Below are 26,014 nucleotides of genomic sequence, written 5' to 3' on the forward strand. Positions count from 1 at the left end.
CGGACTTCACGAACCAAGTGACTTTGTTCATCGTGTACCTGGCAGCATCGTATACTTCCACACCAGACAGTGTGTGACGTTTCGATGCTGCGAACACGGACAGTGTCCGGTACACCACTTGGTGCTCGCTTCTGACGTCATCAGTGAGCCTTTTTGCTTTCCACTGCTAGTTGGTAACAATTATGTCCGTCGAATATTGTTCAATCGTGTGAATGCACCTTTACTCTCTGGTCCATCATATTGTCTATCATTAGGTTCAAGAATCTTTCTCCCCAGGCTTCTTCCCCCCATACCACTTTCATAATTTTCCCAGTCCACTTCTTTAGTTTAAATCTCTTACTAATATCACTTTTCTCCTTTCTTTAACGATTCTTGTTAGACTCCTTATTGTGTCATCTATCATGTCTTTATATTCTTGATTGTTCCATGAATTTGTTTTTGGTGGCACATATGTTACAATGATTAACTCTTTTTTATTAATATGCATCTTAATATACAATACTTCTGCTTTTCCTTCCCCACATTCCACTTTGTTTATCACTATCTCCTTCCCTAACATAATCATGACTCTCCTCCTCCTTTACCCACTCTGTCTCTTCTCCATACATTATACCTATTATCCCAGTCTAATTTGATTCTTATTTAGTTTTGTTTCAGCCAGGCATACAATATCTGGATTTTTTTTCTTTGTAATCTCTTAATTGTAGTTTACTTGATAAAACCCCATCTATGTCCAAATACATAATTTTTAGTTAAACTTGTTCCATTTTTTTTTCTCTTCCTTCTCGTTTATATACCATTTCCTTATCCTGTCTCCTAGAATTCTCCAAAAAAGTGTGTGTGTGTGTGTGTGTGTGTGTGTGTGTGTGTGCGTGCATGCGCGTGTGCATACACACCTGCACCATGTATGAAGTAATATGTAATATATTATATACATCATATCAACTGTAAGTGATAACAGGTGTGCAAAATGTAGAGGGGGGGAGTGAGTGAGTAACTTGGATTGGGTTTCTCCCCAATTGGTCACACTGTATTTGTATTTAGGCTTATAATATTTTTTACATACCTTCACTGTTACATTGTAGTGACTTAGTATTTTAAATTGATGCCTTATATAAATTTCAAAATTTAAAACCCAGAAAACTTAAACGTGTCTTTTGGTTAATGTATCTTATAATTTATTCATAAATTAACATCTGTTTATCTCAGGTGAAGACTTCTGGAGGTGGCAGACCATGAATCCTGATGGTTATGTCAATGATGAACCCTTCCTAGCTTCAGTGCTGGAACAACCAATGGCAGGGAAAACTGCAGATGCTGCTTCAAAGGTTGCCAGTGCCTCTAATGGTATAGCTTCTGTCAATGGATTAAATGGTGTTAATGATCACTGAAGATCTTTATGAATTTCCTGAACAGATTAATGCATGTGTGAGACTGGCTGTATGATGGCATTCTGTGGTTATGTACAGTATTAGTTTATTTATCTAGTTAATGTAAAAGTAATTGTATATATCATAATAATTTTAAAGGGAATTCAAGGGAAATTTTACGATAATTTAAGGATAATACACCCAAGAAGCAAATATTTTTTTCTTCAGATTTTTTATTTCTTCTTAATAATACCTTTCAGTTAAATGAACAATGCAAAACAAAAGTTGTTGAAACAAGCTGAAACAGAATTGCAAGCAAGTAGACTATATTTTTTGTATTCAAGTGCCATCATAGATGCTGTCTCAATTGCAGTAATGTTACCAACACCTGTGTGTTTGGAGATAACAATGGGCATGTGGGAGTGGAGCACTTCACAGTGATGATGACCATATTGAGGTTATCTGCTGGGAGACTGATTTTACAGCTGATGTGACATGGCTTTTATTACTTGAGAAACTTATCCTGTTGATGTTCATTCACTTTAAACATTCTTCCCATGTCTACCTCGTGAAATATCCCTCCAGCTCCTCACTTTATTTTCAAATATGTTGACATTCCAGTTTACATTTTATTTAAATATTACATACATGACTTCAACAGGCATCAGGCTTCTGTTAAATTGTATTCAGCACTTCTTGTGGTATTAAAAAACAAGTGATACATAATGATTAGATATGCAACTCATGGTGTCTCTGCATCTTATTTATTACACAGGACCACAATGAAGTTGCATAAAATTAATCAACAGTTGTGCAACTTGCCTACATTGTAGGATTAATGTAAAATGCATCAAGAGTATTATTACTGCATCATTCTATATCTATGTACAGTAATTTGTTTTTAGCACAATTGATTTTATATAAACACTACAATAAATGCCATCCCTAACTATTGTTTTATCACTAATATATATATATATATATATATATATATATATATATATATATATATATATATATATATATATATATATATATATATATATATATATATACTATAAATGCCATCCCTAGCTATTGTTTTATCACTAATATATATATATATATATATATATATATATATATATATATATATATATATATATATATATATATATATATATATATATATATATATATATATATATTCACATTTTTACTGTGTTGAAGTATGTATCTCATCATTAATAAGAAAATTTAAATTTGAATGTGTGTGAGATGTAAACGGATGTTTAGTTTTAATAAATTTTCATAACAAAAAGCAAACTGACTGACTTCAACCTGTAAGTATTATAATAATAAGTAAACAAATATGCATACAAATAAAGATTAAAGATTGTCTTACCTCATATGCATTAAATGTTCATACACTGATTGTCCCTCCATTCACACGGAGCTGCTTCCTTGCAAGACCTAGAGTAACAATGATTCTTGCTGTATTAAGGTATTAAAAAGGGAGCAGCAAGAGATACATTATTTTCATAGCTCAAAATAATTTTTTATCATCACATGCAAATATGTGGAAAGTACTAATTGTAAATAGTTTATTTGGCATCTCTGATGCTTGCTTATTTCCATGAACTTAAGATGTGTCAGTCATCCCCTTTGTTCATTTATTCTTGTGCTAGCATGCTCTAATCCACATCTTATGTATCACTATTCAATCCTCTTATTTCATTTTCTTTACCCAAATATATTCCTTCAGTCATCTATGGCATTCTCTCTTGTTCCAAACTGCTTAGGGATGCAGTGTTTCATCCTTTCATCTGTTCCACATCCCAATTCTTCAACATCACATACATAAGAATCTATTACACACATTCATTGTTTTCATCATCCATTTTTTTGCATATACCACAGCATTTTTTAATTACCAATTTCAACTCCACAAAAACTTCTCATCACATGACTCCATTACCTAATAGTCTGTAAAAGAACACCAATATATCTCCTGCAAGAAAATATGAGATGAGATCAAAATAGTTAAACTTACTTCTCTTTCTGACCATCACAATTGTAGCAGTATTCTAGCTCTTGCTCTGTTTGCATAATGTCACTGACAAATGGATGGGAAGGGTCACTGGGTTTGCATGCTGGCAAGGGCCACCTGGAACTGTGATTCACATTTCAATGACAAATAATTACATTTTTCACCAAGTATAATTATCTAAGGACTTCAACATCATCATCATCATCATTTTTCATTTAACATCCACATTTTCCCAATTAGGGTGGGATTGGATGGGTGATGACTGCCATTCATTTCAGTCATCATTTGTTCGGTGGTACAAAATTTTATGGCAGCATGACTGCTAACACCAACCATAGGTATCGGTGATGGGCCTAGCCTTTTTCCTATGCTGCAAGTGGTTTGGATTCAGTTTTCCTTCTCCCAGCCTTTGCCTAAAGAAGCACATACCACAAGGCAGCAGGGACCCTAAGCAGGTACTACCATTCTGAGTCAGAGTGGACCTGGGAGCAATGGCAGATTAAAGGGTAACTCCACCTTCCCTACAACTCCAAAAGTCCCTAATCCGAGCCTTACCATTGGATGCAGTTTAGTTCTATCCAGGATTTGATAAAAATGCACAGCTAACAACTCTGGCAAAGAATGAGTTTGAGATGTACAGTAGCTATTTCTGTAATAGCTACAAATGATTCCATGGACTACAAGTTTTGTTACTATAAAAACAGTTATCTTTCTTCTAATTGGCCTAGTAAGATATCACCTTTATCTACTGAAAACATGACAAATTTTCTTAGAAAATTAGTAAAACTTTACATACCACCTTCATAATGAATTCTTTTAATCTGCTAGTGTGGCAAGGGATGTTCCAAGTGTTATTCTCTTTAGCTAGTGTACAACTCACTTGTAATTCATGCAATGTCATTAAATGTTGCAAACTCTCATTTCTACCCAACAATGTTTCTAACAGTTTGCCCTTTGCACATTCACCTTGTAGAAAGTCTCCCATTTTTCCTGTTTCTGTCAATGCTCATCGAGTTATTTTTATTTTTTTTTAAGCAAGAGGGAAGTTTCCCACCCCCCTTCCAAAAAAAAGGCCCACTTAAACTACAAGTCCCCTAAAAGATGAATTAGCCAGAAAACAGGGACAAATGTCTTGAAACCACCTTCTTAAAAGAAGTAAAGTCGTAGGAAGATGGAAATAGAGAAGCAAGCAGGGAGTTCCAAAGTTTACCAGAGAAAGGTATGAATGATTGAGAATACTGGTTAAATCTTGCATTAGCAAGTTGGACAGAATGGGGGTGGGAGGAAGAAAGCCTTGTGCAGTGAGGAGGGGGAGGCATGCAGTTAGCAAGATCAGTAGAACAGTTGGCATGAAAATAGCACTAAAAGATAGAAAGAGATGCAACATTTCAGAGGTGAGAAAGCGGCAGAAGACAGTCAGTCAGAGGAGGGGAGTTGATGAAATGAAAAGCTTTTGATTCCATCCTATCTAATAAAACTGTGTGAGTGGAAACCCCCAAACATGTGAAGTTCAGCATAACAATTAGCATGAAAATGGTGATAAAAGATAGAAAGAGATGCAAATTTCGACAGTGAGAAACAGGCTGAAGACAGTCAGAGGAGGGGAGCTGATGAGACAAAAAGCTTTTGATTAAAGCTATAGGATTAGAACAGTCATCCTTTTTAGGAACAGGCTCAATGTAGGCAAACTTCCAGCAAGAAGGAAAGATAGAAGTTGATAGATACAGTTGAAAAAGTTTGGCCAGGCAAGACACAAGCACGGAAGCACAGTTTTTGAGAACAATAGGAGGGACCCCATCAGATCCATAAGCCTTCCAAGGGTTTAAGCCAGCAATGGCATGGAAAACATCATTACAAAGAACTTTGACTGAAGGCATGAAATAGTCAGAGGGAGGAGGAGAGGGAGGGACAAGCCCAGAATCATCCATGGTGGAGTTTTTAGCAAAGGTTTGAGAGAAGAGTTCAGCTTTAGAGACAGATGAGATGGCAGTGGTGCCATCAGGATGAAATAAAGGAGGGAAAGATGAAGAAGTAAAGTTATTAGAAATGTTTTTGGCCAGATGTCAGAAGTCTCAAGGGGAGTTAGTTAGAAAGATTTGATATTTTCTATTTATGGAGGAGTGTTTGGCAAGTTGAAGAACAAACTTGCCATGATTCTGAGCAGAAATGTAAAGTGCATGAGATTCAGGAGAGATGGGTTTCTGACAGAAACAGTAATCATTCCAGGGAAAATCAGCATAATACCTCTTCAGGTCTCCCCAGCTAGCAGAGGCAAAACACCAGACACACCTCTGCCTAGGGAGATCCTGAAGAAGGATTGGAGAAATAGGACAAGATACAGAAATGAGATTGTGATCAGAGGAGCCCAAGAGAGAAGATAGGGTAACAGCATAAGCAGAAGGATTAGAGGTAAGGAAGAGATCAAGAATTTTGGGCTTATCTACAAGACAGTCAGGAATTCAGGTAGTTTTGCACCAGTTACTCTAGGTCATGGAGGATAGCAAATTTGAAGGCTAGTTCACCAAGATGGTCAGTGAAGGGAGAGGAAAGCCAAAGCTGGTGAACACTGAAATCTCCAAGGAAGGAGATCTCCGCAAAAGGATAGAGGGACAGAATGTGCTCCACTTTGGAAGCTAAATAGTCAGAGAATTTACTATAGTCAGAGGAGTTAGGGCAGAGAAAGACAGCACATATATTTAGCTAGAGAGTGACTATTGAGTCTAAGCCAGATGGTGGAAAAGTAGGAAGATTCAAGAGCATGGGCATGAGAGCAAGTTACGTCACTGTGTACATAGACACACCATCCAACTAAGAATGAAAATAAGGATAGAGAAAGTAGGAGGGAACAAAGAAGGGGCTACTGTCAATTGCCTCAGACAGCTGTGTTTTGGTGAGGAAAAGATGAGGTTCTACAGATTGAAAATTAGATCCAAGACTGAATGTTGCAGAAGTTAATTAAGTAAAAGTTAAGGGAGGTGTCAAGACATCTGGGGACCCAGAAAGCCCCAGAAAGGGGCTCCAAGGCTGGATTTGGAGTTGCCATTTTTTTATTTTGAATTTTAAGTGAAGGGTGTGTGTGTGGTAGGTGCATGTAGTTTTGAGTGAAGAAGGTCTTTAGAGGGCAGGCTGTGACTGCCTCCTTGAGTTGTGAGCCACAAAGGGAAACATTCAGTGAGATCACAACTAGCTTTAATGGAGAGTTCACAGCACCCCTTGAACTAGTGCTATTAGATCTTGCTGGGAGCAGATTATCGTTTCGGTAGGTGTCTACTACCTCTTCCAGTTGTGTCTGATGTCTCTTCCCTTCCAATGCTCATCCACTACTATCGTAATCCATTTTGCTTGCATCCTTCTCATGTCTGAATTGCTACAAAAATTGCTAGTTACATTGTACCTACAACTGACCTTCACATGGTGTAAACAATGAAGACTAATCTTTTGCCAACTCTTTCCTGCTTTGATCTATTAAAGATACTCTTACATATACTGAGGAGCCACAGCGATAGTCAATTTTATCATTCCATGTAATACTGGAATTCATCCTATGACTGCCAGTCTTGTAGCAGCTCCCATTTCAAGAGAACTGTTCACACCTAACCTGTGTATATCTGTGTGTGGTGCACTGTGGCATGGCTGGGTCAGTGGGCCTCCCTTGCATGGACATTCACACTCCATCTTGCAAGTACTATGGCAGTCCTGCAGAATCTCTTCCTGTTTGAGAAAGTTAATTTAGACGTGTGGAAATTATCAAATTGTGATGGTACCAAATTTTAATTGTAACAACAAACACATAACTACCTCTTTACATATATGCTAAACAAGACAATAATGTAAAAGTTTGTAATTCACATGGGCACTATTTTGAGGCTTCCATAAACTGTCAGAAGGTTTGTCTGGAACCTGAACAGCACCTGCTGACAGCCACCTGAGTGTCACCTACACACTATTCAGGCTGCCTGAAAGCACCACGCAGTTCTAGCAAGAAACTGTGGAGCGATGATGTCCTCTCTCATGGGCACAGAAGAGCTAGACCTACATACAATATCAGCAATTGCAGTGACCCAGTTATTGAAAAGACCAAGAGGATTTTCTTGGTCCTGCACCATCCTTTTCCTTTTAGTTTTTCTGCAAGCAAGTCATATGCTGCATTGTTTTTTTACTTTATCCAAATAGTATTTTCACTTGATTTTCCAAAAACATGGATTCTGATTGTAAATGTTTGTAATTCCTGGCCAAAAGCACTGCTCTTTTTACATGGAGCAGAGGGTGCTTGGTGTGGCAAACATGTCCTAATACACTGCCCAGTGCCATACTGAGTGATGTGGCTTCAAGTGCCCATACACGCTGGCCGGATGGAGTCAACCTGTTGCAGCTTTTGTCAAGCGGCCTGCAGTCTGCCTGAATAGGCCACCTCATGTGCCCATACAAGATCAGTTTTGCCTAAATAGTCCTGTTTTGCTCAGATGCCGGACAGGCAATCTGAGCATGTATTCGGCCCTTTAATTTGTTAATCTCAGCGAGAAGACACAAGTGAAAAATAGTTCATAGGTGAATGCATATGTTCTACTTACCTGTTCTGAAATGCAGTGGCAGTTGCCTTGTCCTTGTCCTTGCTTTTGAATAACAAAATAGAGGTTGGAGGAAGGTATCTTGTGAACTTCATATGTGTCACCTATATATGTTTAAAAAACACAACATAAGATTACAATTAAAAATTTCAAGAGCACAACACTAAAACATAAAATATGGTGCTTCAATTTATGTCCTGTGAGGAAAGTCAGATTTTCAGAAATTAAAGATAGTCATTCTAAGTTGGAGTGAAGGTCAGGAATTCCGAGACCTGATGATAACTATGTAGAATATGGCTCTAGTGTAAACAGGTGTTCCCCAGGTGTACTGCCAAAACTGTATCTTTCAACTTAATGTCAGCTAAATGCAATCCTCCAGACTTGGTATGTACTGTACAGTTTAGTTCAGTAATCATGTTCGCTTTATGTGATTTTTACATTACATGATTGCTTCAGAAACATATTCCTCACATAATTCAAGAAATTTCAGTACATATTTACATGAATTACAAGTGCCCCAACTTACAAGAAATCTGTTGCTTGTTTGAATTTTTGCTTTGACTTATGTGCCAAAATTCAAGTTAGGAGCCAGCTAGCTCCAGTTAAGTCGCTGCTATTTGACGCAGCAAATGCCCAGCATCCCATGTCTGACATGTTCAGTTCACATGGCATCTTTTCACCATGGAATAATTTCTCATGTTATGCTGGCATTTCGTGCAATTATTTAGTCAAATTTATTTTGTCTAGCCATGGGTCCTAAGCAGGTACCTCTATGTAAGTTACTTCTGAAACAGTCTCAAAAGGAGGGTGATACAAATCTCTTTAAACAGCCACTTTGTGAGATGCCGTGCACATGAAAAAGGGAAAAGCTTATCAAAAAAGGCAAAAAACAATGAAGAAAATTAAGTTTAGTGAAAGTGAAGTGAAAAAAATTGTTGCAATTAGGTTCAGCAATAGTGTAGCATTAACAATGTAATGATTAAGTTCAGTTCAGCGATTAAACAAGAGTTCATGGTGAAAGAAAATAACTGAAAAAGCACAAAACTAAATACAATCTTCCCATCTCCTCTGCCTACCTCCTCCATCCTCCATCTCTGCCAGCATCCTTTGTTAGCCCAAGTCCTATAACCCCAAAGATAATTATGTATATGTATATATAAAACAAGCACAATATATACCTGGCAGTGGTATGATGGTAAGGCACTGGCTGCTGCTTAATGTGGTAAGAAATATCATTCCAGGAAACAACAATTCTAAACATACAGAAATACAGTAAATATAATACTATTCTAAAAAGTATCATTCATTGTATTCAACTCAGGAATGCACTGTATCTCACAGTGGTCAGAGACAAGATTACCTTTGTGCAAAGTTCTATGTCCCCTCATGTTGAGCCACCAATAGTAGAAGGTAATGTCCCGCTCATAATCATGGCAACCTCTCCGCCTCAGGAGTCTACTGGCAATCATGTCACGAGCTGAAAAAAATAGCAGTAGAGCTTATCAATAATGATCAGGAGCTGTCACCTCTGGATGACACCAGATAACTGTACTCTACTACAAATACAAACACTGAAAAAAAAAATAAAGGAGCATCAAAGAGAATAAGCACAGTAGCTGAGGATCTACATACCAATATCTGGTACAAGTTTGGTGATGTGTGCTGCTGTGATACCACTTTTATTATCACATTTGAAGTCCATATTTGAAGACCACTCTGTTGTAAACACAACATAGCCCATTTGGTCCACAAGGAGACACCTGAGAAAAGTTGACTGTTAGCTAATGGCATGTCAAGCTAATGGCATACTCATACAGTCAGGAAGATTATCTATAAAGACCAACAACAACAAAAATTAAATAAATAAATAAATAAATAAATAAATAATAAAATGAAAAAATAAAACATATATATATATATATATATATATATATATATATATATATATATATATATATATATATATATATATGTACAGTGTTCCCTCGCTATTTAGCGGTTCGACTTTCACGGCTTCACTGTTTCGTGGTTTTTATACATACTCATAGAAATGTTCTGTGGTGTTTTCGCTATATCTCAGGGTCTGTGGCATCACTTATTAATGCTGTACGTACAGTAATTCGGTAAGTTGGTGCGTAATAACGATGAGAATGTACGTAAAGCACTGTACATGTATTGTTCGTATACATATGCAGCCTCACCCAACATCTTCCCTTGTTGTATCCAAGGCCCATAGAATAGAAGGTCGACCTTACGTGCAGCTCTAAGGGGATGAACCTGCTGACGTCATAGTGACGTCAGCAGGTTCACCAACAGGGGAGTTTCCTTCCAGGACGTGTCTTTCTTGCACGGAAACCTCACGCTCTCCCTCTGCCCGCTGAGGAAATCATACTTACCTGGCACAAAGACAAGTTTTGTGAAGGCTTCTCTGCCTCCTATTACCACCCCACACCCCCTGCTTGCCAGCAAGTATCTCTCTCTCTCTCTCTCTCTCTCTCTCTCTCTCTCTCTCTCTCTCTACTGTCAGAGCACTCTTTTTTATCTCTCTTTGACCACTCTCTCTCTCTCTCTCTCTCTCAACTGTCAGAGCACTCTTTTTTATCTCTTTGACCACTCTCTCTCTCTCTCTCTCAACTGTCAGAGCACTCTTTTTTATCTCTTTGACCTCTCTCTCTCTCTCTCTCTCTCTCTCTCTCTCTCTCTCTCTCTCTCTCTCAACTGTCAGAGCACTCTTTTTTATCTCTTTGACCACTCTCTCTCTCTCTCTTTGACCGTTGTATCATTATCATATTTAATGATCTCAATACTCTTGCTGTTATTAATCATTGTTATTATTATTATTATCATTATTACTACTATTATTAAACTTTTGCTCTTATTATCATTAATATTAATATAATGTAGCTGTCTTCATTATTATTATTATTATTATTATTATTCAATTTTTACGTTACATATATAACTGAGGTAATTTATATTTACACAAGTAACTGAATGGGGACTTCTCAATAACTAGACATCATAAATTTACTTCTCAATAACTAAACATCAGAAATTTACTAATGTCTTAAGGTGCAAAATTACCAGAAAAAAAAATAATGGTTTTCATTTATCACATACTACATATTATATACTACTGATAATTAAAACAGTCACGCACTGCACAACTCGGCATTGTGACTGATGTTGGCGTGGAACAGAGAGAGAGAAGCACGTGAATACCTACCAGGCAGCTTGCTAACTGAACAAACATTCCCGCTCTGACTACTTGTGTAACTGCTGACGCCACGGATGTGCATATTAGACCCATTTTGAATGCCTTGTAGGTCAATCTTCTATTACAGGGGCCTTGGTTGTATCTTGCCAGTCTCGTCCACGCTGTACACTGTCTCGCATACTGTATCTTAGTGTTGTGTTCATGACAAGTAGTGATTCGTTAAGCCCTTACAATGCCACCTAAGCCCTGTGCCCCTGTGATTGCTTCCTCTAGTGAACCCAAGAGGAAGAGGAAGATGATGACCATCAGTGAAAAAGTGAAATTTTTGCACATGATCAAAGAGGGCAGAAAAGGGTGAGTGTTACGTATCAGAGAGAGAGAGAGAGAGAGAGAGAGAGAGAGAGAGAGAGAGAGAGAGAGAGAGAGAGAGAGAGAGAGAGAGAGAGAGAGAGAGAGAGAGAGAGAGAGAGAGAGAGAGTAAATGTATACTTACTGTATAAGGTTTTATAATTAAATAGATTTAAGTAAAATACTGTATATGTAAAGTATAAATATTCTTAACATATTTTAAACATTCTGGTACCCACATACACATACACCAAAATTCCTGGGGAGGGAGGGGGGCAAATCCTACTTCGAGGTTTTTCACCTTTCGCCGGTGGTTCTGGTATCCATTAACCGCGATATATATCTATCTATCTATCTATCTATCTATCTATCTATCTATCTATATATATATATATATATATATATATATATATATATATATATATATATATATATATATATATATATATATATAAAAAAAATATATATATATATATATATATATATATATATATATATATATATATATATATATATATATATATATATATATATATATATATATATATATATATATATATATATATATATATATATATATATATATATATATATATATATATATATATATATATATATATATATATATATATATATATATATATATATATATATATATATATATATATATATATATATATATATATATATATATATATATATATATATATATATATATATATATATATATATATATATATATATATATATATATATATATATATATATATATTCTAGCCTAGCAACCTTACATGCGATTATCCAGATAAAGCATCACACACTCATTCACCTGTCGCTCACACTATTGGCATTGTTGTCCACCTGGTGAAAACAAACAGTTTTGTGGACTGCTACACTATGCACAAGAAGCTTATGCATAGCATCACTGACCACATACTTCCAATAATATGCAGGGCAAATCAATTAGTTTAGTCAGGCTGGTAAGTTGAGGGGAAAACATATTGCATTGAGGGGAAAGTGCCTGTGTTTTAGGAGGAGGAATTGAAAAGTCAGTAACCTCTCATACACAGAATTCATTTATCACTGATCACCTATTTACAAGTATTTGAAATTTAATGTACGTAAGAGAAAATATTGTTTATTCTTCACTTATGAAAATTATCAAGGATGGAAGAATGTGTTTATTTCTGCTTAATTTCCATAAGTTTATGTGAATTAGCTGTGATGGTCGGCCGGCTAAGTTAGTATGGAGGGTTTGCTACAATAAAGAGAGGAGGGAGAAAGAGGACAAAAGGAAACTGGTTGCCTTCTGTTTTTGGCTAACCAGAGGTGCTTTGCTTAAGGGACTTAATACTGCTACAGATGAAAATCTGTGGTTTGTGTTGCTGAACTTTACTTTAAAAGAATTGTTTGGAACCAAAGCCAGATTGGCGACTACATTGAGGACCAGAGCCGGGTTGGCATTCGCACAGAGAACTCAGGACAGTGTTACACCACATTGTCCAGCTCCCTGCAATACACCACAAGACAGTTATGCCCCTGCCCTTCATGTCATCACATCGCCATGGAGGATGCCAGCAAGGACAGGTAGCAATGAAGGCCAGCGGAAAAAACGGGGTTAGGGTGGCCATAAGGTTTACTCTGCTACCATCACCCTCTCCCACATCTATGAAACAATATACTAATGAATAAAAAAACCATCGTCTTTAATACGTATAAACTATTAGGTACAAACCATTATTATTATTATTTTGTTTTAATCTTCCTTTCCTTCTTTGTATTGAGTTGGATGGGTTGTGTTTGGAACAAAAGATTTCTTCCCTCAGATATCCTCTTCATTGTTAAGGAGATTGTTTTTCTTATTGTTTCTTGTGGCTTTATTGAGAACAACTTGATAGAAAATTATATATTTTCTAATTACTGAATACCTATTTTGAGTTAAAAATGGGATTAATACAGTGATACTTCGCAATAACAGACACTTAGGGGGTGAGGGGGTGTCTGTTACTGCGAATTGTTTATTATTGAGAGCGGTTTGTCTGCGATACCCTTAACTTCCCCTTCTCTTTCCCTTTTTCAGTAATTCATTCTTTTTTTATAAAGCAAATAAATATTTTGAACATTTAAACCACCATATTCTATGTTTAATGCTGAAACAAAAGATTTAATTATTATTTAAGAAGTGTACAGTAATCAAAATTTGTCTTAGCACGAATAAATTAAAGATACTGTATAGCTTTTCATGTGATGTAATGGCCAATATCCATGTGGTCCAGTGGTATCATTAACAAGTGTTTAATGACTATCTGAAGGACCTTGCTGAGGTGACAAAGGAGGAGAGGCAGGGGATCGTCACGGTCAGAGTACGAGTAGACTACCTCCACACTACTGCCACCTCTCCATAAGATTACAGGTTTGCCTTTGTCTAACCCCACTCCATCTCCTTACCCTGTCTCTGTCTGTTTCTATATAAATTGGTGCATTTCTGAAATCCTTCTAACTTTTCTTCCACATCACCACTGAGGTAAAAATCACGGTGTATTCTCTATAGAAAAGTCTTCCCCATCCTAAACATGGCATCTAAGCAGAGAAGTGCAACCTTGCCTATACCTCTACCTGACCTAGGCAATCTTGCTATGGAGTATTGTCCTGCTGCACGCTCACCATATGGCCACCCTCAAAGCCAATCTATGGCAGTAATCTGCAACACCAGAAAGAGAGAGAGAGAGAGAGAGAGAGAGAGAGAGAGAGAGAGAGAGAGAGAGAGAGAGAGAGAGAGAGAGAGAGAGAGAGAGAGAGAGAGAGAGAGAGAGAGAGAGAGAGAGAGAGAGAGAAAGAGAGAGCAAGGAGGTTTGGAGAAGCAGTTGTGTTGTTGACCTCATGCTTACTACTTTCTGCCACCGTGCTTACACAGTTTGCTCATTATGTCATCTAGAAGAAAACCTAGCCCACTTCATAGTAAATTACCCTGAGTTGAAGGAAGAAATAAATTAAATTACAGATTTCCAAAGACTGCTCAATGAAGACAAAAATCATGTGATTGGAGAGTTTTTGCTTGGAAAAGAAAACCTAGAAGAGAAGAAGGAAAAGTTATATGAATTATGGAAATATAGAAAAAAGAAACAGATGGAGTTAGAGAAAACAAATCAACAGTGTTACCTTAGAGTTTAGAGACATTACAGCAAGTAGTATATTTCTATATTGATTAGTATTTCTTAATAATTATTTGGACCAGATTTTTCCTTCTCCTCCAGACATGTAAACAACCAACAACTCACATGTACTGTTTGCAGTCAGGAACTTGTTCCAGGAAGAGTCCCATAATGTACTGGAAGGTAAAGTCTCCAGCCACTACTGCCAGAGGAGTGCCTTGATGACTACGCAGGGAACGTGCTAGTGTGTACACCATGGTTGATTTGTACCTGATGCAGCGTGGTGTGGTCATGGAGAGGTGATCTCCATTCAAAGATGATATGGTCAGTTGATACCTGAAACAACATTTATTTCAGTAATAAAGCCTTCTAAAACAATTTTTCTGTCAAGTTTCCATAAATTTTTGTAACCTTCACTAAGTCTTAATTTCTGGTTCTTTACTGGTCACTACACTGGGCATAAAGCTGCCAGGTAAATTCAGGATCTTCTGTTAATGCTTTATGCTTCATTTTGAAATAACATGAATTATATAGAGGAACTAGATCTGAAGACTCACCATGGTCTACTCCTGTGATCATAGCTTGACTTAAATTCAGTACCTGGGAGGGAAATAAAGACACCGTCGGATGTCCCCATGTATTGTGCTGCAATATAGCCACTCACATGTAGATCTTTCCACACATCCACAGCTTTCTCTGCCAATTTCACACTTGGTTTCAAGTCTGTCTATGGAGAGAAAAAAGTGTAGTGGAGTCAAATATTTGACATGCACCAACCCTACTTCATGACAAACCACTCACTGCTGACTTTAAACTGATGGCTCTAATAAACTGCTTACTCCTCCTGAGCAATGAGATTTATGAACAGTCAACTCTCCAACAAGGTCCTCTTTTAATTATTCTTTTCAATTCATGAATTTTTTAACCTAATACTGTACGTATTGTGATAGAGTACACAGCATTTGTCCTTACCCTGAGTAGCTTATTGAAAAAATGACTGCCATTAAATATGGAGTATATCTGGGAGATGCTTTCATTATCTTCTCTCCTAAGATATCCCAGCATATCATTGAAGCAGTCCGGAGCTAATTTCACAAGTCCTTTATCATAGACAACTTGCTGAAACAAAAAGAATCATCTAAAAAAATTAATGAGTGATTTTTTGTAATCACCATATACTATATCTGATAAGAGATCAATATTTATGATCAGTATATAGTACAATATTTGGTTATAATTCCTCAACTTTATGCTATATTACTCATCTGTAAACTTTTCAAAGTACTGTATTTCTCACCGTGCCTAAATATTTGCAAAATGATATGCTTGTGTCTCCAGGCTGGGGTTTATGGTAGTGGAAATTCTTTACTTTACATGGTGTCCCGTTGAGGCATGTGTACCTAGTTGACAGTACCTGGAGAGCCAATAGTAAACATGAAGAAAAAACAATCGAGCCAAAGGAATGCATCAAGACCCAATACATTTGGAGAAAAGAAATTCATAATGGAATACATAAAATTTACAATGTCACCTTCTGAAAAGTTTTCTTTACATACAGTAACTTGTCATATTATTGATTAAAAAAACATTACACTAAGCCATGCAACTTTCAGTTCTCATTAGTGCTTCACTGAGGTGAATCTACCTTGCCATTGATGAGAGGAAGAACTAGAACCAAAGTAAGATCAGTCTGGTTTATGGGACCCCACAGGAAACGTAGATTGGCACTCTTTCCCCTCACTGCGTTTGGCAGATGAGAGTCTGCAGGCCAGCCAAGGGCCTCTACCAGTACTCCTTTTTCTCTGTCCTGAGAGGGGAGAAAATAAGTAGTCAGACTTTATTTAGTATCCAAAGTTCTAAAGCTGCCATTTCACTAAATGTAATTTTACATAAAAGAAGAAATTATAACTATTGGTTGTACTAACCTCTTTGCCAGTCTCCTCTCTAATTATCTTCTTCAGAATAGAATAAGAATCCATGTGTTGTTCCAGCTTATCAATGGTAACAGTGGCAGGATCTTGAGTAACAGAGTGAGGTGAGGGTAGCAATGGATGCATCAAAGTTATTCCCAGACTATTGATCACAAATACATAAGCATTCTCAATATCTGAAAAGTAAGGTTAAAATTCATAAATACATAAACACTAAGCAGGATCAGTTTCACTATTCAATATAAGATGGGTTTGGTGTGAACAACAAAAAGTCATAAAATGGGCCCACTGAAGGTGCCAGTCTCTACAGAGAACAGAGAAGAGAAAGTATCCCAAATTTAAGATGTCTTGAAACCTCTCAATTAGAACATTTCAAATCAAAGATAGAAAGAAATACAGAAGCAAACAGGAAGTTACTGTATTTACCAATAAAAGGAATGAAAGATTGCATTAGGAAAGTGGTCAGAATAGGGATGTGAGAAAGAGCAAAGCTTTGTGCTTTGAGATTCCATGAGGGGAATGCTTCACTTCAAAGTTAATGAGTCAAATAATGATATTATAGCAAGAGGAATTAGATGGGAGATATAAATAATAGATAAATCTATTTTTGAAAGTAACTATGAAGTTTAAGGCAGATGGTAGATAATTTTGAGACTATGTGGACAACAGAGCAAGTACTATAGGGTGAAGCAAATTTAGTTGAAACATCCAGTTTTGGATTGAATCTGAGAGCCTTCCCAGTATTATAAAAAAGATATCTTATTAAGAAATACAGCTGATTACTGTTATGGATACATTTCTTTCCCTATGATCACTGCTTTGAAGTAAAACTAACCATGAATAGTGAGGTCAGCAAGGAGGTTAACCACGTAGACATCATCACAGGTTGACCCAACAAATTCTTCCTTAAACACCAGTGGCATGCAAACAGTAATTATATATCCCATGCCAAAAGCATCCCAGTAAGGTATGGTAATGACTGGTTGATTCTGGTTATTCTGTCCGAAACTGGAAGAAAAGTAAAACCATAATTATTTTTCCTATGTAGCTAATAAGCTTCATAATTAATATATGCACTTCCATTACAGTAAGCCCCCGCACTTGGCAAATTAATTAGTCTGGCGAAACTACCGCCAAATGCGAATTTCGCCAAGCACGAGTTCTTCATACCATATAAATTGCCTAAAAAATGCCTCAAGCAGTCTTTGGTCATTGCCAAAGTCCCTCTTTTGACCCATAAAATACCATCTTTCAAGCTGAAATAAAATCTTTTGCCTTCACATATTAGAATACATGTACAAAACAGAAAATAAACAACAAATAAAGCTAATAAGACATGATATAAAGGCTGTAACACCCGTTTTTCCACCCGTTTCCCTTGCCCACTCTCTTCCTTGCCGCCACCACCATTGTCCTTAACCCACCAGTACCACCTGTTGCGCTTGTAGAGGCCACGTTGGTGGTAAATCACCAGAATTCGTTCCCCACACTAGCAGAACAAAGGGTAGCACAAACAAAATGGCTGAAGGGGACTCTCACACTGCGTTCTGATAGGTTTACAGACGTCACTGGGGAGCCGTGTGGTTCGCTGTGCGGCTGCCAAGTTTAGATTCAAATCGCCAAGCGTGCACTCAGTGGTCCGTGGCCACCCTACCGCCAATAGTGAATTTCGCCAAGATGAGCTTCGCCAAGTGTGGGGGCTTACTGTACACATATACATCTTAAAATCAAGCACAGAAAATCTATTATCTATCTATATATACACAAGCAAGTGAACTCAGATTTTGCCTCATGGTAGCACACACTACTTTGCTCACAAATTCCAGCAAGCATATAAAAGGTTTGGGACAAATTGACTCCTCAATATCTCAAGTATACCTCTCCTTTTCACTCATGCCCATAGGAGCAATGAACAGCAGATTATCAGTGTCAATACTTAATGTGTCTATGGTGATGCGCAACTGGCTTTGTTCTCAGGTGCAACACATTTTGTTCTGTTCATGCTGTGGTGTTTGCAGTGGTGATTGCAAGCTAGGCAAGTCATGGTGATGTCATTTGAATCATAGATTTTCATAAATTGAGCTTGAATGGTGTTGATAGAGTAAAACATATGAATTTGAAAATGCTAAATGTTTAAAATTTCATACAAAAATTGATCAAAGGAAGAAGTGAGGAACTGTCTTTTTTACAGTAACAGTGGTAGAATCCCACTCTGGCTTTTAACTTATCTACAAAGGCAGTTAGACTCTAATACAAATCTTATGTCAAAGCAGCTGAAGGATGAAGTGGGGATGCTATCATCATGTCTGTGAAAAGGCAACTCCTTACAACCTTTCATGAATATCTTTCTGATGAGGTAGGTTCTGGATTCTCTCACATATTCAGATTCACATGTTTTGTTATTTCAACTTCTGAAAATCTATGATTCAAATGATAACATAATGACTTGACTGCCTCATTTCAGAAGCTGCCTCAGAAGCAGTTGTTGCATGGGTGGCAAAGGCTATGTTAGCCCTTGGAACAGTTGTCAGTCCCAAGAGATAGAAAAGTTCAGTGAAAAAGAATGACAGATAAAAGAGCAGGGAAGCTGACAAAATGTTATTATTGCTCTGTCTTTCTCTTGGTCAACAAAGGCCTGTAAGAGTGAGCAGCAAAAGGCACATGGAATGATAGATATTTCAAGCACTGGTACAGCCTTTGCCCCCAGTGCAATGGATATTTCTGATCTTCCAGTCTCACAATCACCAAGTCCCTCTCAAACTAATGCCATCACTGCACTCTTTTCTTAATTCTTAATCCAATCTTGACCTATTATAATATAAAAAAAATTCAAAGAGTGATGAAATGAGGTCACAGAAGGAGTGTAAGAGAGACATCTCCCACTGGTGTCTGTTGTTGACAGTGTTACTTATGGCCCTTCCACACGACGGGCAAATGCACGGCGGGCAGACACTATTACCAATTGTCTGTGGTATGGGTGGCAATCATGAGTGTAAATGACATCATACATGAGGAAACCATGGCCAAACCATCGAAGTGCCATTGCCCATTGTTGAGGCACTGGATGAAAACCTGACTAGGAACCACATTGCCAGACACAATGTTACAAGTCAACACCATGCCCTCCATGGGTATACGTTTAGTTATACATTTAGCTTTAACTGTCCGGTGACGATTCTTACGTCCCATGTTGTCGTACCAACCACCCCACTGGCTGACATTGCCTGCCACAGCTCTGACTGCACTCTGCCCTCTGCCCGGCATCTGGCTCGAGTCATACATTTGCCTGCCTGTGCCTACTACCCATCTTATTTGAAATGTTTGATCTGGTAACATTGTTTCAAAGCGAGAGAATTAAACAGGCAAATCGGAGTGCCCACCGTACATTTGCCCGCCATGTGGAAGGGCCTTTATTTAAAACTTGACCAAAGCACCTTCAAGGCATGTGAGCTGCCACATAACAAAATTTACTATGTATTTTTAATACCAGCTGTGCCTGTACATCAAACATCACAGCTTTGTTCTATGGATACAATGTGATGTTTACAGTTTGTCCTTTTTTTTCCCCTTTGTCCTCTACCTAAAACTACTATATTCCTTTCCTTTACTACACTCTGCATATACAAGCTGAACAACCACAGTAACATTACACAACTATGATGCAAGCCTACTCTGACTGCAAAGAACTCGCTCACAGTAACATCAAGTCCCATACATGCTCTGCTATTTACATATATAGAAACTCTTCATTCCTTCCAACTTTATATGTTTTCAAAACATTCTACAGTCCTTTCCTGTCAACCCAATGCAAACCAACAAAAAGGCTTCTTTCCCCTTCATATGGGTGCCTTACTACAAAAATCTGGTCAACAAAAATTTCTCATCTTCTAAAATCTTTCCATTACTCTCGGATGACATTATCTATTCCATTCCTATCTGTCCTTATTTGCAACCTACCTGGCTTACCATACACATCTATCAAACTTTGCAAACTGATGTTCCTATAGCCAAAACATTTCATCTATTCATTTTTCTTTATACTAAGGAACTTCACATGCATGATCTATTTCTATTCATTTATCTTTTATTCACTTATTTATTATTTTTTTACATAATGGCCTATAGCATCTGTAGGTATATTTGAGGAGTATGGGAAGCGCTGTTCAGCTTCCACCCATTGTAGTGCAGGCAATTTTATTTATAGTGGTACCCATATTAGGGCACATAACACCACCCAAGTACATCTTTGGTGTAACCACCTACAGTCTGGTTATCATGGTGACATGTAGGTAACTTTAAACCACTCAATAGATGGCATTTTTTTTTTTTTTTTTTTTTTTTTTTTTTTGTAAGACAGCACTTGGTGGGATTTGAACCTAAGCATGTACATCTGCCCGATCCCATGCTCACCACTTATCCACTACGCCACCGCCTCCCTATCTGCCAAGTCTTCTGGTACCTGAGACAAATAAAACCACTTACTAATTAATAACCTAACCAACAATAATATGATGTTCTTTCCACTACTTTTAAAGCACTTTACAGTGTTATCCATCCTACCTTATTTCCTTTGCAATCTAAAATTCATATGGAGATACAAAAACTGTCAAAAAAAAGCAAGACAAATTAAAGTAATTTACATCAACCTTATCAAGAATCACTTTCAAAATCAGAATATGACTTGTTACATAATGCATAACAAATTCGAAGTGTATCTGATCTCACATGACATGTCCTCACCTGGGTAACCTATTTTTGGCATCTACAAAGCTGGAGCCAACAGGGAAGTGCACCACCTCTAAGTACCCAATATTTTGCCTCTCTTCAGTCTCCCTGTCCTGCACATTTCTTGCTTCTACCTCTCCCTCAAGTGTTGTCTCCTCTTCCTGCACAATTGTTGTTTCTCCTTGCACAACAGTTTTCTCCCTCTCTGTCAAAACCAGAAATTACATTTTAGAAAAATTGTAAATTTCTCAACCCAATTCAAATGTTCACTAATGGACTATAGAAGTTTGTATTACTGTATTTTTTTTTTTTCTATTCTCCTAACATAAGAACACCTTCAAGACAGAAACAACAGGACATGCATTATAGAATCTTCATTGACATATCAGTTTTCTTTTTTCTTTAATGTTATTTGTAGTGTTGTTAATCAAAATTTATATACGTGTGTTTTCAGTAATCTCAATTCACTTCACGAACTTACACCAATAAATAACAAAAGCAGTAAATTTACCTTCAATCAAGTAAACAACAACAAAAATTCCATTCAAGTACGCTTCCTTAAGATTCTCGTTTCCACTTGGGTCCTCCTCCCATGCTTCTTCCGTAGTCACATACACTAGCACCTTGTGTCGCACATCTTCTAGAGACACCATTATCATCATAGTTTAATGAAAGAAAAAGAGAAGCAAATATAAATGGGATACTATATACATTTCTGAGTGTAAAACTTCTGTGTCTTTATATTCTCATGTTGTATAGGAATTCAATGCATATTTTACCCTGGTTGAGACTTTTTCGATAACTAATTTTGTGATTAATCAGTAATCGTTGCCTGAGAACATAATTAACACCTATTTTTTTTCCAGCTTATTTAATCTTTGGTTATTAAATAGTATGAGCATTGGTACAAGTTAGTAGAGATGAAATTGTTGAAGAGCTATAGTGCATAATAGCTTCCATAACTATTTTTGACACAATGGACAAATACTATTTGACATGTTTGATGATTATAATGGCAACAGTTGGCAGCCCTATACACTAAGGAAATGGATCCATACATCAACATCACATTACACCATGAATACCCTATTGATGCAACACATGATCAGTCGGCAGGCTTTGCACAGTTTATTATACAATAGTCCATAACACACTTTGAAGATAATTTCTGGGAGCTGCTGTGCAATTAATATCACTATCAATAAAAATCAACTACATTTTCCATAATAAAGGGCAATGAAACCACAAAATAAATCTGGAATTGCGTACAACCTTAAAAAAGAAAATGTAGGTTCATGTGTAAAGATTGCTTGCACATCCATTTAGACAACCAGTTACTGCCCTCTGCCCTCCATCAGCTTTCTATAGTTATCTTTTTTGCAAATTGATATTAATTATCATTGGAATACACTTTTTAGGAGCTACACTCCAATATTGAACTATGAATAGCTGTAGCTTCCTCATGTTGCTGAAGGCAATTTTCTAATACATATTTTTTAATGCATAGTGATATGACATAAGCAAAACATTTGTTCACATTAACTCACCAGCTAAAAGACTGAAAGGGTGATTGGAACTTGAATTCAAGAAATGCAACCCTGCATCTACAGCTGCTGAATGGTTTGAGAATGGAGTAGAATTATTATCTTTTAGCCATAAATCCAAATGCTTTCCAAGTTCATTTTTGTTCTTGTTGTTGGTAGATAACATTTGTCCAAGGAATGATTGCTTGCTCAGGGGAATGTCAGGACCAGGCCAGGATGAACCAGTGGCAGTTTTCTCTGCACCAAATGGTCCAATCTGGCAGCCATCAGTAGCCGGAAGACACAGTCCCACCTTAACCACCAAAGAAATACAATATATATCAAAATTTGAAATTACCTCACTTTATCTGATTTCAACTAAATAGCATAAAATCAATGACATAAATGAACTACTGTTTAATAAACACACCCGGTCCATGAGACTGAGGCCATCGATGGTGCCTATTACAATATCTCTAAGAAGTTGCTTGACATTTTGGCCACTGTGCACCAACACCACCACATCACGTGGCTCAGGAGACTTGGACTGCGTGTAGAAATATCTGAGAGAGAATTTACAATAAAATTGAAAACAATAAGTTGACACTGGATATTACTATGTGGTAGTTCAGGCAGTATTGCTTCTATCTACAATACAGAAGACCACAATATCAAATCTATAGCAATAGCCTCTTAATAGCCAATTCACCCTTCCTTCAGAAAATTTTCTGACCCATGTTCTGTTTTGAAGTATGAACTGGGATCTGAGCTGAATGAACTTGAACCTATGGCATTGACACATATGGCAAAAATTCAAATCTGTCACATTAACATTCAAGCCAAGATGATTGTCCAAGGCTTGAATGCCATGGATGTTGGTTGATCTTGACGGTTCTATCACTTTTTTATGTATTGAAGAAAAGGCAGACACAAAAAAATTACTTTTAGAGGTGACGATACTATTTCTAAGATGTTCACGTTGTAAATAAGAGGAAATGCAGGAAAAGGAATACACTTCCAGAGTTTTACTAGTAAATGGACTGATGGAGTGAAGACTAAATCTTGCATTAGCAAGTTATACAAAAGAAGAACAAAAAGGAAATGTAATGGCAGTACAGTTTAGGCTTAATAAAATCTACTTGGGCCTTATTGACATCTTGGTCCAACTAGTAAGATGTCAGAACTTGCATTTCCCATCAATCCCCTGACAGAAATTCAGTCCCTGTTGAATCACCACCAAGTTATCCTGTTTTCCAATCATGTTTCTGATAGCTTGACAAATAAATACCTGCCTGCCTGAATAGTAGCATACCTGGTGTGAGGGTCATAGTTCTCACAGGTGCTATTGTTGTTCTTGGGGACTGGAGGATATGTATAGACGGACCCATCTGTGAAGGCAAAATATCTAGACGTGTTTTCCGGGTACTTGTCAATATTGTACTCCATCTCCCGCACAACTGAGAGGGGTGTAAAGTAGGCAAGCTGGGGTTTATCTCCATTCCATTTGCTGCTTATTGCACATCCAAAGGAATGGTCCTGCACACAAAATAGAACAAACATTAGGGATTATGCTATTCATAGCTATGTGTGACCTCAATAGTTATCTATCTCATTGACCTTTGACCCTGTGGTATAGGCGTTTCTCAACCTTTTTCTCGTTCAGAACCCTCTGACCATCTACCCGAATCACCAGTAATCTAACATCGAACAGAAGGTTAATTTAGTCACTGACAATAATTCAGTATGCAATTGTACTGCAAAGGATATTATTAGAGCAGCCATCTAAGTACCCCTGAATATCTTCTTGTGAGTCCCTGAGTATGGGCATCTGCAGAAAAAAAAAAGTACAATGGGGGCATGGACATCTGCAGAAAAAAATACAATAATGAACAGGATGATTGACAAGTTTTGCAGAAATCCTAATGACTCCCTTCCAACAATAGTATGTGCTAGTAATAATAAAGAAACCTGAGTAACAGAATAATTATGGTAATAAACAGTTAATAAATGTACATGGTATTCTATTCATTTTGTATTTTCCATGTAATCTTATGTTTATTTTGAATTTTCCTTGCATTTTTTTTCCGTAAATTCTAGGAGGGGAGCCAAATGCCACCCCCCCTTTGTCCCCCCATGCAAACGCCCTTACCCATGGGGCTTTGCGAAAATAAAATCCCTGGTATTTTTTTCTTTCTATATGTCTATGAGGCTAAATACTGTTTACTAGCTATCACTCCTTGTTGGTAGTGCATGACATGACTGCATGTTGTCAGTATACTCACTGTACTTCATATTTATTATTTTTTTCACACACTGGCGATCATTCACTCCTATTGATGTTTTTACAAATCAATATGGAGGAACACAACCTCGACAACACTCCCTCAAAGATCTAAATTAACGTAGCCTATCAAGGGAACCACGCCCTCCAGAACCCCAACTGCAAGGAAAACAACATAAGCTGGAGTTCCTCAAGGATATCAAGGTAACCAAGCCTAACTTAACCAATAAAGCGCATTACGCTGTAACCACAGTACCGGCGCTTTTGTGCCCAACCCGAAAAGTTCATATTCACAGCGAAACACATTGTCCCTCACGATAATCGCACCGGTTTGACATTCATAATACTTGGAATAACACCGTGTGATTTCAATGGCATTAATGCTTATCAATAAAATAATATAAAAAATAAATAAACAAATAAATATATAAATAAATAAATAAAATAAAAGTTATACCTGCAAAATATGAGAATGCACACCCATCTGAACTGGACATGGCGAGAGACTGATCGAGATTCGAGAACTGCATCAACCTTCACTTGCAGTTAGAAAGCCATTTGATTGGCTAATACTTTTCTCTAATTTTCATTGGCTATGAGAAACCTGGCGCGCACGCACACTTACCGTTAAGGTTCCAGGAACCACGCTCGAACAAACACTTCTCGAACACTTCAGATTCGAAACAACTCAAAATAACAATGGCGCCCAGCAGTTTCAGCAATAGTTCTTATGGTACAAAGAAACATAAATATCTCCAAAAATACTAATTTACAACGGAAACTCAGAAATAGTGTCAGAAGCTATTAAAAGTAAGCAAAACTCAAATTCCTAACGTTCTAGAATCAAGACTAGAGGGTATTGGTTTACAT

General features: G+C 37.1%; 2 protein-coding genes across 9 annotated transcripts in view; one reads left to right on the forward strand and one right to left on the reverse strand.

Moving 5' to 3' along the window:
• Window positions 1-2,320, forward strand: part of LOC123506333 (UDP-glucose 4-epimerase-like) — a 42,789-nt gene extending 40,469 nt beyond the window's left edge. For all 4 annotated transcript variants that reach the window (XM_045258307.1, XM_045258306.1, XM_045258305.1 and 1 more), the window contains exon 8: window positions 1,210-2,320. In XM_045258307.1, coding sequence (XP_045114242.1) covers window positions 1,210-1,391 — 182 coding nt within the window. In that variant the 3' untranslated portion in view covers window positions 1,392-2,320. The remainder of the gene's footprint in view (window positions 1-1,209) is intronic.
• Window positions 1,004-26,014, reverse strand: part of LOC123506332 — a 31,625-nt gene continuing 6,614 nt past the window's right edge. For 2 of the 5 annotated variants that reach the window (XM_045258300.1, XM_045258299.1), the window contains 19 exons: window positions 24,176-24,399; window positions 23,294-23,426; window positions 22,888-23,176; window positions 21,852-21,980; window positions 21,356-21,545; window positions 17,451-17,623; window positions 16,610-16,791; window positions 16,330-16,491; window positions 15,982-16,098; window positions 15,657-15,803; window positions 15,242-15,411; window positions 14,811-15,020; window positions 9,600-9,727; window positions 9,328-9,444; window positions 7,971-8,071; window positions 6,998-7,110; window positions 3,403-3,522; window positions 2,755-2,822; window positions 1,004-1,356 (listed from right to left, as the gene is read on the reverse strand). In XM_045258300.1, coding sequence (XP_045114235.1) covers window positions 2,765-2,822; window positions 3,403-3,522; window positions 6,998-7,110; window positions 7,971-8,071; window positions 9,328-9,444; window positions 9,600-9,727; window positions 14,811-15,020; window positions 15,242-15,411; window positions 15,657-15,803; window positions 15,982-16,098; window positions 16,330-16,491; window positions 16,610-16,791; window positions 17,451-17,623; window positions 21,356-21,545; window positions 21,852-21,980; window positions 22,888-23,176; window positions 23,294-23,426; window positions 24,176-24,399 — 2,763 coding nt within the window. In that variant the 3' untranslated portion in view covers window positions 1,004-1,356; window positions 2,755-2,764. Of the gene's footprint in view, window positions 1,357-2,754; window positions 2,823-3,402; window positions 3,523-6,997; window positions 7,111-7,970; window positions 8,072-9,327; window positions 9,445-9,599; window positions 9,728-14,810; window positions 15,021-15,241; window positions 15,412-15,656; window positions 15,804-15,981; window positions 16,099-16,329; window positions 16,492-16,609; window positions 16,792-17,450; window positions 17,624-21,355; window positions 21,546-21,851; window positions 21,981-22,887; window positions 23,177-23,293; window positions 23,427-24,175; window positions 24,400-25,601; window positions 25,752-26,014 lie in introns of those variants that run through there. The other 3 variants (XM_045258302.1, XM_045258303.1, XM_045258301.1) reach the window with 3 other exon arrangements.

The sequence above is a fragment of the Portunus trituberculatus genome, chromosome 19 (genome assembly GCF_017591435.1).
Source record: "Portunus trituberculatus isolate SZX2019 chromosome 19, ASM1759143v1, whole genome shotgun sequence".
NCBI classification, from domain to species: domain Eukaryota; kingdom Metazoa; phylum Arthropoda; class Malacostraca; order Decapoda; family Portunidae; genus Portunus; species Portunus trituberculatus.